This window comes from Lactuca saligna, chromosome 8, assembly GCF_052625555.1.
Source record: "Lactuca saligna cultivar CGN05327 chromosome 8, ASM5262555v1, whole genome shotgun sequence".
Lineage (NCBI taxonomy): Eukaryota > Viridiplantae > Streptophyta > Magnoliopsida > Asterales > Asteraceae > Lactuca > Lactuca saligna.
In genome coordinates, this window is record NC_136424.1 from 63051195 (window position 1) to 63069507 (window position 18313).

At 33.3% G+C, this 18313-nt stretch overlaps 1 protein-coding gene, 1 long non-coding RNA gene and 1 pseudogene across 2 annotated transcripts; 2 read left to right on the forward strand and 1 right to left on the reverse strand.

Moving 5' to 3' along the window:
• Window positions 1-1581: 1581 nt before the first annotated feature.
• LOC145012058 (disease resistance protein Roq1-like) lies at window positions 1582-14823 on the reverse strand. Its single transcript, XM_078970824.1, has 6 exons — window positions 14622-14823; window positions 11704-12258; window positions 10197-11304; window positions 9831-10037; window positions 2580-3431; window positions 1582-2496 (listed from the first exon to the last, which is right to left on the reverse strand). Exons 2-6 carry the CDS (start codon window positions 12192-12194, stop codon window positions 1840-1842), a joined length of 3315 nt encoding a protein of 1104 aa, XP_078826950.1. The 5' UTR covers window positions 12195-12258; window positions 14622-14823; the 3' UTR covers window positions 1582-1839.
• LOC145012059 (uncharacterized) lies at window positions 4425-5500 on the forward strand. The gene is made up of 2 exons (XR_013664373.1): window positions 4425-4952; window positions 5330-5500. It is a non-coding gene; the product is annotated as an uncharacterized LOC145012059 (long non-coding RNA).
• Window positions 6825-8252, forward strand: LOC145008436 (histone H2A.6 pseudogene; annotated as a pseudogene).
• Window positions 14824-18313: the final 3490 nt, after the last annotated feature.

Sequence of the window (18313 nt, forward strand, 5' to 3'; positions counted from 1 at the left end):
CATATGCAAAGTCTTCCACACTAGGGTCACTTTCATATTCAATCGCTGACTCATGGTCAACATGGTCAATATTCTCAATCATCACATCTTCCTGAAATTGGGCACACACAGCAGTGCTCTGCCATGTCTCAACAGTTGGCTTGTTTACAACCACTCACACACCTTGGACCCCGCTTGCATGTACTGGTAAATTTTCTAAACAATGAAGTTTGTCAAACAACATTAAATTATAAGCCCTATTTTTAGGGTTAAAGTCATTTTTTGAACATTTATCACAAAGAGCATCTATACTGATGATATAATAAATTTGAATTTGTTTAGAAAAGTCTTAGTTTTAACATGCATGGTTACTTAATTAAGGCTAAAAGGTGTGTGGTAGTTGTTTTGACAAATGGGATTTTTACCATTTTTGTCACAATTCACCATTGAGATTTGCCACTGGCAAAATGTGTTGGGGGTGGTGTTTACAGCCTTCAGTCTTAAACATCACTGAATTTAAGGTGATATAGAATTTTCCTACATTATTTAAAAAGAATACAGGGGAGGTGGCATATCGAATTCCTATATTATTTTAGATATTTTTATTTATTTATTTAAGGTGATGGAAATCAATGAGTCATCAAGGTTGCGTGCTTCAATTACAACAGAAAATCTTCCTGTTAAAATACTTGTTCATCAAATTCTTACCCCTTCTACATCTGACAGCAACTTTTGTGCTATGAAAAAGAAGGTTATAGACTGTTAAAAAAAATATAGCTGTCCCATAATTTGTAACAATTTGTATTACCATTATTTGATTTTAATAATAATTTGTTTTGTTTTTATTGTTGAGGTTATAGACTGATAGTCTCATGCTTTATTAAATCTGGAGGATCAGGTTTGAAGAGGAAATTACCAGAGGGAGAAGGATCCCATTTGAAAAAGCATATGAAACATTGTTCTCAGGTCCAACACGCACCATTACTTTTAATGTTCGTTTTATATTATGATATGTTGGATTCAGTTATGATGTAGTGGATGTATAAAGATAAATTAATAAAGCTTAGGACATATCACATATGGTTTAACATGGTTCTTCTACTGATTTTTAGTTCACTGTTTTTTTTTTAACTTATTTATCATATTGGGTAAGTAGAAGAAAATCTGTAAATATATTTTTGAATTTATGCATATTAGAGTATTAGTACAGCAGTCTTAGTTTTTTGCTTCTTAAGGTTTCTCTCTCATGACTATTAATCTTCTGATTCGCCTTTTTCTTTAGACATAAAGAAGACGTTCTGAACCCTAACAAAAAGGATTTAACAAAGCTTTCTAGAAATGTGTAAGTTTGTAATTCAACATGTTCGTTACTTTTTGTGTTATATTAATTGTATTTTTATAAAATGATATAAATAGTCGGAATTAAATGGATTTTATTGAATAATGGTATGAAAATATTGCTTTGAAATTGGTTACGGAAAAATTACTACGAAATTGGCTATGGAAAAATTGCTACGGAATTGGCTATGGAAAAATCGCTATGGAATTTGTTACGGAAAAATCACTATGAAATTTGCTACGGAAACATTGCTATAGTATTGGTTATGGAAAAATTGCTATGACATTTGCTACGGAAAAATCGCGACGGAATTTGCTACAGAATTGGTTACGGAAAAATTACTACGAAATTTGCTACGAATGTGCTATGGAACTCAAATTGCAAGGAAATAGATGTCGTAGTAATAGACATAGCAAAATTGCTATGGAATTATAATTCCGTAGCTAAAAATTTTGCTACAAGAAATATAGCTACGGAGTCTAATTGAAAATGTGTTTAACGAATTCCGTAGTTATTCACCTTTAGCTACGGAATTTCATCTTTAATTTGTTACGGAATTTTTGCGAAGCTAATAAGGCTTTTGCTCTTAGAATTTTAATTCCATCCATCTGTATGTCGAAAGGCTGCCATAAGATCTCAACGGAAGACTTTGAATCATGTTGTCGGATTTTAAATGTGTTTGAACCATCTTCATATTCCTTGTCCCAAAATAATTCTGAGCAATCTGTTGTTTTCACCTCACCGCCTTTACTTCCCCAAGGAATGAGCTCACATCCAACATAAGTGTCAGTTGGTAAACCACTCAGACGCCTTCCATATATGGAAAATGATATCATATTGTACGAAGAATTCAACAATGGTGTGTGCCTCAGTGAACTAAAGGAAACATATCCAATGATTGACTCACTTCGCATATATTTAGGATCTGATACTTCACTAGACTCCTGCCAAAGCACCAGTAGACTATCTTCATCTACCTCCTGGCTGATGATTATATTTATACGCGGATGCATTGCGTTGGTAAGAATGCATATTAAGAACCCAGAAAAGTCATTGTACCAATCATATGGAAGACACAATGTAAATGTTGTCCCCTTAAACAGCCTACCAATAAACCCCCTTGGAATCATCGTATGTCCAAAATTGACACTGATAAAGTGATCTTCAAGAGCATTTCCCTGCCATGGAAAACACGTTCAATTATTCTGCTTTTTGAGTTTTATATAAAGAGTGAAATTCCAAACGTAAAGGTAAAGTAAACCTGGAGCATGGAGTCTAGTAATATTTCACCAAGTGGACCAAGTTTGTTGTACCCACACAATGAGACTTTCCACAACCACTTACAGTTTGAAATATCTCCAAAGCTTTCAAGTGAGCTACAATAATCTGCTATAATAACAGCTATATCTGATGGCAGCTCTGACAATTCTACAAGTAATCGGCACAATGACACGTCCAGCCATTTGAGCTGAGGAAGTCGCCATTGACTAAAATTTAATCTTGAAAACTTATTTTCTTTTAGATTGAGTTCTTCCAAGTTGGGAAACTCCCAAACAGCAGAGTCGATGTCTTTATCTCCCAGATTGCAGTTCTGGAGATTTAACTTTCTTAACCCTCTGGGAAAAAACCATAACACTGTATTGTTGTTGTGAGGTAAACAAGGCTCCTCTAAACAACATTCTTCTACATCAATCAGGTCCTCTACTGGGTTTCTAATTTTTGTGTCACCACACGTCCACCAAGTAACGACAAAGTTTGAAGAATACTTTTTGTAGGATGCAACTTCTTTCCCATTAATATTCGAATGAAGATGCAGTAAACCGTTCTTTTTCTGTTGGATCCCTGAGAGATTAAAAAGTTCGGGGCAATCTGGTAATGAAAGGGTCTCGAGTTTCTTTAGTCGCCTAATCGGTGGAAATATCTTAAGACCGGAACAAAATTCTATAGACAGGAAAATGAGCCTTTCCAAGTTTCCAATCGATGGATGAATCTTTTTTAAACTCTTGCATCCACGAAGAATGAGTCTTTCAAGATTTGGAATTCTATCAAAATCTGGTGTCATGATTAGGTTATCCAATGTATCAAGTTCCAAGATCTTCAGATTTGGAAGATGCTGTTCCATACAAGTGCAAACAAGTCAAAGTATATCAAGGTAATAAGAGTTTAAAGTAAATTAAAAAATATATACACGTGAAACAGGCCAAAACATATGAATTATATACTAAAAAATTTATACTATTTGCAAAAGTTTGGGCTTCAGCCGGCCCCTATTAAAAATGGGTACTGATTCGTACACAACAAAAAATTTCCATACAAAAACATTCGACAACTCTAATAAAACATAAATTGTTGTGTATGGAGAAAAATTGTTGTGTGCGAATCACTTATTATTAAAAATATATAAAACTGGGACTAAAACATTCGACAAACTATTTATTTGGTTTCACCTGAAAATCAAAGAACAACACAATCCAAATAAACAGTTTAACAAATGAACTGGACAGGTTATAGTTGACCTGAATCGTGAACACCTCTAACTTGACAAAGGGAGAATTCTACCTTACATGATGTGGATCTTTTTTAACAAGCCTTTGATATGTTTTGGTCGTGTTCATCACCACCACAAATGAAGAGGGTTATCTTTTATATTTAATTAAGATTAGTATTTCCTTAATAATTATCAATTTAATTTTGGTAAGTAGGGTTCCACAAACATTATAAGTATGACGGAATTGAAGAATCGATTGTTGGAACGCTTCCAACCATCTAATGACGAAACTATGATACAACTGGTCGTTTCGGTCATGTTTATCAGCGCCCAAATAAACAGGGTTATATATATATATATATATATATATATATATATATATATATATATATATATATATATATATATATATATATATATATATATATTATAATGCATACATCTTAAAGTCTTAAATACAACTATATAAGCTTGATGTACAATGAAATCAAGCACATCTTAAAAATTTATCTTAAAGACAAATTGTAAAGCATGATGTACTCATTTACAATGCTTGATCGATTTTGCTCCAAAAGTGGTCTTCAAATTTGTTTTAAAATATTTTGAAAAAAAAGGAAAGTACATATGTAAACAAAGTTAAAGTAGCTGGACACTATACTCACACAGATTGCCAAGCTGGCTTTTACGGTCCATTGATACCCACTGCAATCCAACGACTCATCCCTTTATTGATAACTCAACAAACACATAAACAGACATTTGAAACACTTGCTTTCTACCTCAAAACCCTTCTTTGTAATCATCTCTAAAAGTCCTATACACCAGCCAATACTAGCCTTCGCCTCCCTCACCACCATCAGACACCGTAGCCATGATCTGAAACACCGCATCACCAAACCCTTATCAATCTATATCTAATGGGTTTATGTTTAATGTTTTTAGATCCGGCCTCCTTCGTTAGTAGCCGCCTCTCCCCACTCCACCTTCTATTTTGGTGTTGACGTAACAGGTAAGGTTGAAATTAAATCATCATATGGGAAGAAAGTCATTAAACCGGAAGTCGCCAGTCTTCTCTCCGATCTCTACACTTCGTGGGAGCGTTTCATTCCTCTGTTCATCTCAATCTCTCATCCTTCTCCCTTTAAGGTTTTTTTCGAGGATCTCTTTGTTGATGGTGTAAATATGTTTTTTTGTTAAGGTTATGTATGTGCTTTAGATCTGTATGGGTATGCATAAAATCTGTATGTATATATGACTTTGTGTCTATGTATACATTTGATGTATTCCCATCCTTACATATAAGATTAATGCGATTTACAAAATATATATTGTTTATTGACATCTGTACAATATTTTCATATCTTTTACTATTTATTAATTTATGTAGCATTTCAAGAAATAATTGTGATGTATGTTCCTTATGCTACATACAGAATTTTTTCATGTTGATTAATATAAATTTTTATTTGTTTGTGTTCGATTTTATTTGTCTATAATCGCTTTTATATGTTTGTGATTTGCAGGTTAAAAAAGTAGCTAAAACACCAAAGAAGGTTAAAAAACGCTAAGTTTAAGTAGATGGATAACCAAATATAATGTATTATTCAGTCTTTACGTTGTCGTATATATCAAATCTTGAATAATATGGACATTTTGTGTTGATTATTAATTTCTTTTTGATTTGGTGTTGATTATTAATTTTCTTATGTATGGGAATGTATATGATTTTATTTGTTGGACTTAATCGCTTAAAATGGAAATAAAAAATATTAATATTAATAGAAATTAAATACTAATTACATGTTAGATAAAGAAGTTATTTTATTAAATGCTAATTCTAACAACTTCTGTAAAAAGTATCACCCGCTTTATTCATTGTGTACAGTGAGATGAGTTGTTCCATCATCACTAAATTTGTTTTATCTTTCTATTTTTAGATTTTTTTACTCATATTTTTTACTATATGAGGTGAGTGGAATAGTGAGAGATATTGCCTAAAGATCGTTGGTAAGCAATAAACTAGAGTTATCTTCATGGAAAGACTCATCATATTATAGTGATCTTTTATTTTTTCTAACGAAATTAAGAGCTTAAAAATACACATGCAACCCAACTTTTATGACTATATAAAAAAATAAGTGCTAAACCGTAAAGCTCTAAAAAAATATCACATCATTAGTTTTTGTATTTAAAACTTATATCAAATTATAAATAATAAAAACATGTAACGATGGTAGTTATAAAATAAATTAAAATGAATTACATTTTTTTTAGTACTCATTTTTATCTTATTAACATAATTTTATTTTTGTATGAAAAGTTACGTATAAACTTTTTTACATAACGTTTATTACATGTTTTACAGAAAAATAAAAATAAAATTAAAACGTTAATTAAACCTGTTAGTTGTAAGGAAAAACCTTCATAGGGAGGTGATAAATTAAATAGTAATACTCATGAATCTTTTTAGCTGGTTATGTGTATGACTTGCTAGGGATATGTGAACAAATGTATCGTTGCATTTTTTTAATGTAACCATCAAAATGATTTATTTCTCTTACAATTGATCATGCTTGAGTATTCATACAATGACATTCAAATTCCTTTAAATAATTAGTTAGATCAAGGATTTCTAATATAATAAAATTTAGAAAACATTACGATATAAACTGCTTTTTTTTTTTTTTTCATATTTGGTTTTCTTTTAGAATAAAATTAATGAATAGGTTAAGAAATAATGTAAGCCATAATATTATATTTAAAGGTTAAATGAATAGAATAAGGTTAAGCACGCTACCAAATAGTTGTAAAATAAAATCAGAGCAATAAATGACATTGAATATGAATCTATTCCTCCCCATATATACATATATATACGTACGTAGCTATAAACTATTCACCGAAAGGAATTATTGACGCAAAACGATCCACATAAAAGTTGAAACAAACTATATAAAAGTTGAAACAAACTATTTGACATGAAAAAAAATTAATCGCCGCATAAAAATTATCCAACGAATGGAACAATCTGGCGCCGCCGCATCGTGCGGGTATCCTACTAGTATATATATATATATATATATATATATATATATATATATATATATATATATATATATATACACACACACACACACACGAGACGGTTCACTTGAGATTAAAAAAAAAATAGAGATCTTAAGATTCAACCTCAGCCACATATTTCTTGTTTGCCACTCTAACGATGGAGCGTACCGACAGCAGCATAGTATGCCTAACCCTAAATGATTATATATATATGTCTATTTACAGACTGAGTAATCATATATGATTATGACGGTGGTAGAAGAGGTGGTGGCGACAGAGGTGGCGGGGGTATAAGTGACGGAGGTGATAGTGATGGGGTCGACTAGTTTCTAAGGTGGTGGTAGTGGCGGTTGTGGTGGTGGGGATGGTGTCAGATGAGAAAGGAATGGGCGGCGATATATGATCATTTATGATTATAACAGGCTTACCGCGCCGGAGGGTTAGAGTGGCAGATGTAAAATATGTGGATGAGGTTGAATATCAAGATCTCTATTTTATTTTTAATCTTAATGGAACCTCTCTATCTCTCTCTCTCTCTCTCTCTCTCTCTCTATATATATATATATATATATATATATATATATATATATATATATATATATATATATATATATATATATATATAGGTTCAAATGTGGATGAACAAATATTGTGTGGATGTAGGGATTAGTATGAGCCAAGTATTATTTAATTTTAATAAATAATTAATTAAATCTTCCACCCTTTAATTTAGGCAAATTACTTTATTTAAAACCTACCTCTTCCATCGACATCGACAAAATCATATCCCTCCCGCTTCTACACTTCTACCCATCTCAATCTCTTACCGGCGATAAATCCTAACCCACCCACGTTCGAAGATGACAAGATCGTTGTTGCAGGGAACGACTTTAAAATCGAAATCAGAATCGGGAACCAACCCTCCAGGGCTCGTATCGCTCGTTTCCTCAAAGCCGGAAAGTACGCCGAGCGTGTCGGTGCCGGAGCTCCTGTGTATCTCGCTGCCGTTCTTAAGTACCTAGCGGCTGAAGTGATTTCCTTGATCCGTTTTTTTCTAATTTAATCGTATTATAATTTTAGGGTTTCTCATATTTCCGTCGAAAACATTCAAATCGTGAAATTGATTGATTACAGGTTCTCGAGTTAGCTGGAAATGCAACAAGGGACAACAAGAAAACTAGAATCGTCCCAAGGCACATCCAATTAGCTGTTGGGAACGACGAAGAATTGAGCAAGCTTCTCGATGACGTCACCATTGCTAATGGCGGTGTTATGCCTAACATTCACAACCTTTTGATTCCTAAGAAGGTTTGTGTTTTTAGGGTTTTTTACGTTAGGGACATGCTTTTATTTAACTAGTGTGTATATCTGTTGAATTTAGTATGGACACCTTAAACTTCCTGATAATCAATATTGGTTCTATTACTTACATATGTTGTGCTAAAAGATTGACATAATTGATATTTCTGTGTCTGAGATTGAGTAAATTGAATTGATGTTAAGATTTGTTATTAATCGATTGATTTTAAATCTTTTAGCTTTTTCATGGTTTGGTAACTTATGTTGTGAAAGTATTAATTTGGGTGCTCATTTGTTGTTGTGAATACTAGCTTTGTAAATGGTTATTTGCAAGGTTAAGAAGTTATGAATGGAATTGAGTTCGTAGTCACTGTTTTCTATTTGTATTATGGCAAATATAATTTCATTCTCATTTATAATACTTTTTACATGAATTTTAAGAATCATTCTTAGAAGAATGTTATCTTCATTTGTATAATCTTATCTCCATGCTTATTTTTATTTTTTAATACAGGTCATTGTTTACTCGTTAGTTGAAGATCTAAAGTCAAAGGAAATAAATTCCTTCTAAGGAGAATGAGAATGAAGGTTCTTTCATGAATTACATTGTAGTCTTATAGAATGAAGATTTTTCAAGAATAACTTACTATAAAGCTTGTATTCGTATAGATCGTGACAAAAATTCAAAAAATGATATTGTATTTTTGAAGAATGTGCCAGTAAAAATTGTTTTGTTTATTTTTTGACCTTAGATTCTCAATAATATTAATAATAGATGATTATTCTTTAAAAATGTTGTTATTCTTCAACTCATGGTTCAAAAATTTGTTATTCTTAAAAATGTTCATTCAATCAGAATATGTATTCTATTAGAATATGTATTTTAAACTCTTGGCCCATATTAATCCCTACATTCACATAATATTTACAATCCACATTCTAACCTAGCCCTATATATATATATATATATATATATATATATATATATATATATATATATATATATATATATATATATATATATATATATATATATATATATATATATATATATTAAGATTAGTATTTTCTTAATAGTTATCTTTTTATTTTGGTATGTTTTTAATTTTGGTAAGTAGGGCTTGACAAACATTACAATTATGACCTTAGGATGGTTTTTATGATTATGGAATAAACATTTTGGGTCTTAGACTTTTAGAGACCCCTGTTTGTCGAATTAGAGGAACAGTTTTGGTTTTTCTTTGCATCTTATTTCTGATTTGTATCAGCCTTATGTTTAAAATCAGATTGTTTGATTGTTTAATTGTTTAATTGTGCATGGCAGGTGATGGGGAGCTTACAATTCAATCATCACATTTATTCCTCTAGAGATTTAATATTTCTCAGCAAAAAAAGAATATAATCCCATATATAACAATTCCCCGTCTATAAAACTAAAAAAATATAACCAGGTTAAAAACCAGAAAACACGATTATAAAATAAAAATAGAGGATTACTACAAGTGATATTGCTTAATGACACCAATGACCTGTGATATAACTATATGCTCACAGCCATATAGCTACTTATAATTTCCTCTCTGAATTAGGCAAGTCAGGTCTATAATTATTCATCCACTTTGCTTTAATTTGTTATTTAGATAAGAGTATAAGAATTACCTTATCACCCCTCCACAGTCGTTCCTGCGAGATGCCACCCAATATCAGACAACAAAGGTTCTCTGGTGGAAAGTTAGTAGGAAATGGACTTGCAATATCACCTGTCCAATCAATCCACCTGAGGTTTTCCAGGTTTGCAAACGAAGGAAGTTCTGTTAGATCATAGCTATAGCATTGAAATCTTATTGCTTTAATCATGTCAAGTTCCTGTAATAGATGCAAAATGATATCAGGATTCTAGAACATCTTCCTTCTTCCAAACTATATATATATATATATATATATATATATATATATATATATATATATATATATATATATATATATATATATATATATAACATGCAAAGATAGCTTAATCATTACCTTCGTCGCATCCATAGCACAAATTTTTAGAACATCTTTCTTCTTCCAAACTCTACTATGTTTTTTTGGATTCTCAGGGTGTTCCCCTCTAACAATGTAGCGTCCCATTTCTTGCAACAGATCATGCATATCAAACTTTCCATCTGAAATTGTTATGAGCGCCTTTTCTAACAACACCTTTATGCCTATAACAGGGTAAAAACCACAAGCATCAAGCATTGCCATTATCCTTCCATTTTTATACCGACCTCTGAAGAAGCATGCAATATCAAGAAACAACTCTTTCTCAACCAGTGTAAGTCCATCAAAGCTGATTTTTAGCTTTTCCACAATATTTGTATCTGGGATGTCTTTCAATCTGGCTATTGCACTCCTCCACTCATTAGTGTCTTTTCCACATAGAAAACAACCAAGAACTGTAAGTGCTAATGGGAGTCCACCAGCATAAGAAACCACACTTTTTGAAAGCAGCTCATAATCTTTTTTATGTTTGTGACCACATGGTGCATGCTTGCAAAAGAGCTCCATAGCCTCATCATCGTTTAACAAGCTAATATTGTGTATCTCATCTACTCTAGGCGCAGTAGTTGATATTACATGTACATCTCTTGTTGTGATTATTATTCGGCTTCCTTCACCGAACCAATCATGTGATTCAGCTAAAGCTTTTAATTGGTCAAGCTGATCGACATCATCAAGAACAATCAGCACCTTTCTATGGCATAACCTATGTTTTATCATGTGTTTTCCTTCCTCAACTCTCTCTACCTGCACTATCTTCTCTCTCAAAACACCATAAAGAATTTTTTGTTGCAATTCTTCTAACCCTTTCTTACTTGATTCCTCCCGGATATTTTCTAGAAAGCAACAACCATCAAACTTTCTAGATATTTCCTCATAAACAGAAGATGCAAGAGTAGTCTTACCACCACCTCCAACCCCCCATATTCCAATCATCCGCACACCACCTGAACCGATTTGTAACTTCAATTTCAAACTTTGCACACGAGACGCTATTCCAATAAGGTTGGCATTTGCGCTTGGACTTACTAGCTGCAACCTCTGTGAAATTTTTTCAACAATTTCTATGATAACCTTTGATTCATGCCTACATGTTGAAATTTGGACATACAACAATAATTAAAACATGCTCACATTACAATAGAGGTAAATTTGCTTTATGCTCCATGCTCCATTAAAATGAAGAAAAGGAGTATTAATCACCCTTTATATTTCTTAGAAGTTGTAAAGTCAATAGCACAAGTAGTTTGTAACTATTTTCTTAGGAAAAGCAAATGATATCAAATAGTTAAAATTAAAGCAAGATGGCTTTGTTGTTGTAAATTGAAGCAAGGGATTAAATACAGAATTAAAATTAGAATTAGAACTCAATTAAGTCTATAACAGTTCAGGTAGACCAGGATATGCTGGAGTTTTGGTTGAGGTTGCTGCTGATAGAGCACACATGATTTAAGCATAAACAGTGCAGAAAGAGAAAGAAGATTACCCGTTGGCAATGTGCTTTGGTTCCCATCCAGAAATGTTACTTGCATCCACAAGTGCTTTTCTCCATGATTCAACCTTGGTTTTGTTCTCCAACTCATGCTTAACAAATGCTTCTCCATATTTTTGTTTCTGTTTTCGAACTTCAGATGGATCAACGCCATAAAATATGGGTATAACTATTTGGCCTCTCGTATCTTTGCATTTCATGATATGTGCAAGTTCATCTAAGCACCATGAAGAATCTGCATAGTTTTCAGAGAATACGATGACGCCAATCTGTGACTCTTCTATAGCCTTCATAAGAGATGGATTGATCAATTCGCCCCGAGGAAGTGTCTCATCATCTTTGTAAGTGTATATCCCTTTTTGTACAAGAGCTGTGTAGAGATGATCCACAAACGTCTTGCGAGTATCTTCTCCTCTAAAACTTAGGAAAACATCATGATTCCATGATTGAGAAGAAAAGGCCGGAGATGATGATGAAGATGCCATTGGTATGTTGATTTGTTGTGAGAGAATGTATGCAGTTCCAACACCTCAATGAAACAAACTATGTCTGTAGAAAGAGAGAGAGATGAGTTTCCAAGAAATTTCCAATTAATGAAAGCTCAAGAAATATCTCACCACTTGACATGTTGACTTGTTGAGATAGCTATAATATATACAAACACACACACACATATGGAGAGAGAGAGAGAGAGAGAGAGAGAGAGAGAGAGAGAGATTTGAGTTTCCAAAAGAATTCCAATTTCCCAAAAGCTTTAAAAAAAAAAAGATGCATCGAGTTGATTTCAGATTGATGATATGCCAATATAAGCAAGGCACTTTATTTATTATCCACATTAGCAAAAACTTACATTTTATTCACCAAAATTACCCAATTTGTAATCTAAAACCTTATAAGATGATATTTGGCCCAAGTTGTTGTCATTTCATCCTCCACATCATTTTCTAGGTATACAAAACATGATGAGGAACAAAGTTCTACAATTCAAATTATCTTAAAGTTATTAGCATTATTATTGTTATTATGACTAATAATAAAAGGGTTAGATACTTATTTATGCAACGATGTTTTAACTTTTTTGGACCTCATGCAACATTGTTAATTTTAATACAAAATAGACAATAAAGTTTCATGTTAGTGCCAAAACATGTGTTATGATCTTCTAAATCGGTTACTTTTAATTTTTTGGCTAGTAAAAGAAATCCACCTCTCCATCTCTCTATCAAGGAAACGGTGCCATAAAAGTGTTCTTAAATTTAGTAGGAGGATTCATGGTGGGGAAACAAATAGTTGGTGGTACTAATTGATAGCGGGGCATCCCATAACTTCACTTTAATGAAATTTTAGTGGAAAAGGAGGGATTAGCAATCTGGAGTACCCTCCAATGGGAGTGGCGAGACGGTAGAAGGCGAAGGCATGTGTAAATCCATAAAACTTTGGATGAAAGGGATCAAAATGCTAAACGATTTCTTCCCTCGTTGCTCGTTGGCTTGCATTGTCCTGGTGATTCAATAGTTGGCTTCATTAGGTTCGATTCAAGTAAAATGGAAAACATAGGGAATGAAGTTCGAGTGGAGAAGTGAACATGTAACTTTGAGAGAGAGCACGTCGTTAAGGAGATCCTTGGTCTCATAAAAAAGTTTATGGAGGGACACTATGAAGAAACGATAGTATGTTCTAAGAGATCGGGGGTATTGGACACATTTGATGAAGTATTTCAAATCCGCAAAGGGTTACCATCCGATCACGGACGTAAACATGTAATTGTATTGAAGGACATAAAAGAACCATTAAACATCCGTCCGTATTGATATCCTAATTTCAAAAATATGATGTAGAAAGATTAAAAGAAAGGCTGGTAACAGAGTTGTAAGAGGCGGAATGATTAAGTATAGATGGGCCGCTTTCTCGAGCCCATTTTTGCTAGTGAAAAAGAAGGATGGGTTTGGAGATTTTGCATCAATTATCCTTCTTTAAATAAATAGGTTCCCAATTCATATAATCGATGGATCATGCATTCATTATTTTCCTTTTGTACCACATCAAATAGATGATAATTGAGGAGGTGGTGACACTTGGTTTAGGCCTGAACAGTGAAAGTGAGTGTCAGTTTCAGCTTTTTTCGGGTTTGTTAGGAGTGCTGAGATGTGTGTGTGTGTATACAGATTAGAGAGGGGACGACCACTTTTTTTGTAAGAAACTTTTGGTGGGAGATAGAGAGTCAACCTCTTGAAAGTTGACAAGTTTTTAGATACAACTATTTTCCTTCTTTTATCCGTTCTTATTCTTTTATCAATTTCTTTCTGCAATTTGCAATCAAATTGTATCAGACTCTTTACCTATATATACCAGCGCCATAATCCAGAATGTTTGTAGTTATCTATCAATTCCATCAAAGAACATCATCATGTGAATAATAAACAATTTCCTATAACTTACTATCATTATTCAACTAACGATGCCTAATGTTTCAATTTTGAAACACCGTATCATTCAACATATGTTAACAACAATCTATCATGTGCCTATGGTTTAGGTATTATTTATGTTTTTGAAATAAGACTTGCATCATATCCCAATCCAAAAAGAGTATCTTTGATCTGATTACAATGTTATGCACTAATGATATAATCCCCAATTATCTGGTGCTTAATCCCTCCAATTACATACCCTTATAACATACAAATCAGCATATTAACTTCACAAATTCTTTAATTTTATTAATCTAACAATAGAAATTAAAAACTTCACAACGTTTGACTAATTTGGGCCAAAATACGCTTCTCACATTCCAGATCGACATTTTTTAACTCGTTGATAATTTAATTAGTAACTCATATAAAATTCATTAACACTTCAATTTCATTTTCGATGACTTAAACTTCATCAAGTTATCAGCTTGAGGAACGTACCTCAAATTCTCAGCAATACCTAGTAGTCTCCTTTTCTGCAGTCAACTTATTGGCAAGCTTATACGTACTTCAATTTTCATAGCGTTCTTCCTCTAGTTTCTTTCAGCGTGGATCGATACCTTTCCTCTAGCGTTGACTTCTTTCTCTCAATTCTCTAGATCAGTTATCGAGGGTATTAAATTAATGAGAAAGTAGTTATAATTTCCTTTATGTATTTACTCAAGTTATGGAGTTTCAATATCTAGTCCCTAGATTTCTGTATTCAACGTTCTCGTCTCCAGAACCTTAAATTTTGATAATATATCCTTAGAATTTTGTTTTGCCCTATCTATTTTGATAATTTGTAAATCATTTATCCTTATATATACACCTCCAAATTTCATTATTTACTCCGGCTCCGAATTTTATAAAAACCAGTATAATTTGGAACCTTTTTTATTTAACTAGGAAAATTTTATGTTTTAGTTATCAGTTGAGACCTAATTTGTTTTATATCAAAATTTTATTTTTTTTATATCGTGCTTTATGTAAAATGTAGTTTTGGTTCCTTTTGTTTACCAAAATTCTAAATTTTGATCCCAGTATTGGCTTTTTTGCTATTAATGGTTCAGGATTTTTGGTAACACTAGCACGGCCGTTCCAATAACTTTTCCAAGCATCGTTTGGCATGAAGCTCGTTTATGAACAAACAATGGCGGAGCTTTATAGGGGCAGGGGGGGGGGGGGGGGGGCGTTGTGGCCCCCCCTGATTTTTTTATTATATATAGTCCTTCTACTTTAATTTTGTACATATTAGGCCCAAAAACATACAAATTTTGGCCATGCCCCCCCCCCCCCCCCCCCCCCCCCCCCCGTTCATCAATTTTTATACATATTATACTTTCGCTCCCCCCAAATCAAATGTTGAAGCTCCGCCCCTACAAAAAACAACTGAACATGTATGCACATAAAAGAAACTTAAATGAACGAGCATAAATGAAAATAAACGAACAACACAAATGAACGTTTATGAATATATTTAAATGAACGAGACCATTGTTCATGTTCGTTCGTTTAACTAAACAAACGATAATTTTTGTTCAAATTATTGTTTGTTTAGTTAAATGAACGAACGTGAACAATTGTCTCGTTCGTTTAATTATATTCATAAACATTCATTTGTGTTGTTCATTTATTTTCATTTATGCTCGTTCATTTAAGTTTCTTTTATGTGCATACATGTTCAATTGTTTTTTATTACATTACTCTATTATATGCTTGTTTATGTTCATATATGTTCAATTATGTTTGTTTGTTTCTGTTTGGTTATGTTTGTTTAGTATGTTCACAAACATGAACAAGAAAACATGTTCGTTTGTTCGGCTAACTTAAATGAACATGACCATGAACAAACCCTCATTTGTATTTGTTCAATTCGTTTACAGTACTAAACACCGTTGGTGACCTTTGAGACTATTACCATCTGTTAAGCTTAATTACTAACATTATGAAAGGACTAAAATGCCCTCAAGCTATATTATGGAAGAAGGTAGATATTGTTTTCTTCTTCCTAACAACATACATTCACACCTCTCAACACCACGATAGGCTTTGATCATTTCCTTTATTATCCACCTCTCTCTTAAGCTCCACTAAAGGCATGTCGACATCATCACTAACACGCCAACCTCTTTCGTCGATATCAACAACAGTCACTGCTACGCCATCTCTGACTCAACATGGTCTTCACCAAAACCAAACTTGTCGATCCCAATCACCTTCTCCATGTTTTCAATCGATCGATTCATCAAATTGATACTACTCAAACCCTAAAATCTTTCTTTATTCTCACTACGCTTCTCTGTAACTCCAGTTAGTCAAGACATGATAGTATTATGTTGTGGAAAATGATTAGAACCAAGGTTCTGAAAGGCATGAGGTGTGGCGTGGCGGCAAGGCTGAGCCTCAAGCTTAACGAGTTATGGCGAGCCATGGCGTTTTTCAAGGCGTGATGTAAGGCGGCGAGTTTGTATTAATTTATAATTATATTACCACATATATATATATATATATATATATATAGAGAGAGAGAGAGAGAGAGAGAGAGAGAGAGAGATTTATATCAAATATAACAAGTTTTTAGAAGTGTTACATCAACAAATAATAACCAAAAGTTAACAAAAACACAAGACTTGTATGTCCGATTAGAAAAGGTATAAAAAAGAGCAAAAAAAGTGTCTCAAACGAAAAAACATGCGACATAACACGATCTTTGGTGTTGGGCACTTGATGGCCATGTAAGATCATAAAATTGGAAACTTTATGGTCAACGACATCATTTTGGACTTAGATTTTGAAATTGGACTTAAGGGCTTAAGGATTAAGCTCTTAATGAGTGGATTGGTAGTCAGTTGCGTACGTTGGGCGTACAAGGCGTACGACGTGCGTACACAATCAACAAGCACGTGCCTGGTCAACCATCGAGTACGCTGGACATACAGATGAGTACGCTGGGCATACTCAGTTGGGTTGACTTAGTTGACTTTTTGGAATTTTGAGTTTTACCTGAATTTGAACAAGTTTGATCTAAGGGTATTTTGGGTATTTTGGATTGTGTTTAAGAATTGGTCATTCGGATGGATAGGTGACCTATAGAGGGGTGTTCTCAACCAACCTTGGGCTTTGACTTTTATTGACTCCGTTGACCGCCGACTTTTGACCAAGTTTAACTTTAGGTCAAACTTGAGGGTTTTAACTAGTGAATAAGATTTTATATGGTTCTGATGTTAGTGGATCTGCGGGAGCAAGCAGTGTATCAGGGAGCGTATCACAATGTTCTCCGGTTCCTTCATTTCAGGTGAGTTTCACCTCATTGTACCGTAGGTCGAAGGCACCAATGTCAGCCCACTAGTTCCGGTTATATGTTAATAGAAGGATGCCTTACGGACTGTATATAGTCATGTAGGATAGACTGAGGACTCTTGGTCTAGGCTCTCTCACATGTTCCTTGTTTCGTTGTGGTTCTAGAGTAGGACCACATGTTCGGGTGGCTATCTTACTTCTGAGTATATATGGTTATCTATTCTTGGTGCGGTAATATTTAGTATGTTGCTATGTTGTAGTGACCTGCTAGATCTGTATCCTTGTATCGAGTATGTTACTATACTATAGTGATCTGTTAGATCTATATCTTGGTGTGTAGGATGTTGTTATGTTGTAGTGATATGTTAGATCTGTATCCTAGTATGTAGGATGTTCCTATGCTGAAGTGATCTGTTAAATTGGTATCCTGGTATGTAAGATGCTGCTATGCTATAGTGATCTGTTAGATCTGTATCCTGATATATATGATGTTGTTATACTGAAGTGATCTGCTCGTTTGCTATGCTAAAAGACTATTATTTAAATAGGAAAAAATAGTGAGGTAGGTAAGGTAAGGTGAGGGGGTGGGGTGGGGTTGGGGGTGTATTTATTTAAGTAAATAAAAAAAATCAATGGAAAAATAGTCTTTTTAGGTAAGACATGGATCAAACATGTAAAAAAACAAACAGTAGGGACCTTTCGAGCTACAAAACAAGTTAGGGACCAAACACGCAAATTACCCTAAACCATAGGGACCATTGGTGTAATTTACTCTAAAATTAATTTTCGGTGATTTTCGATTCGATCTTCAACGATAGATGATTTTAGTAGCTTGAGACATTCTAAAAGTA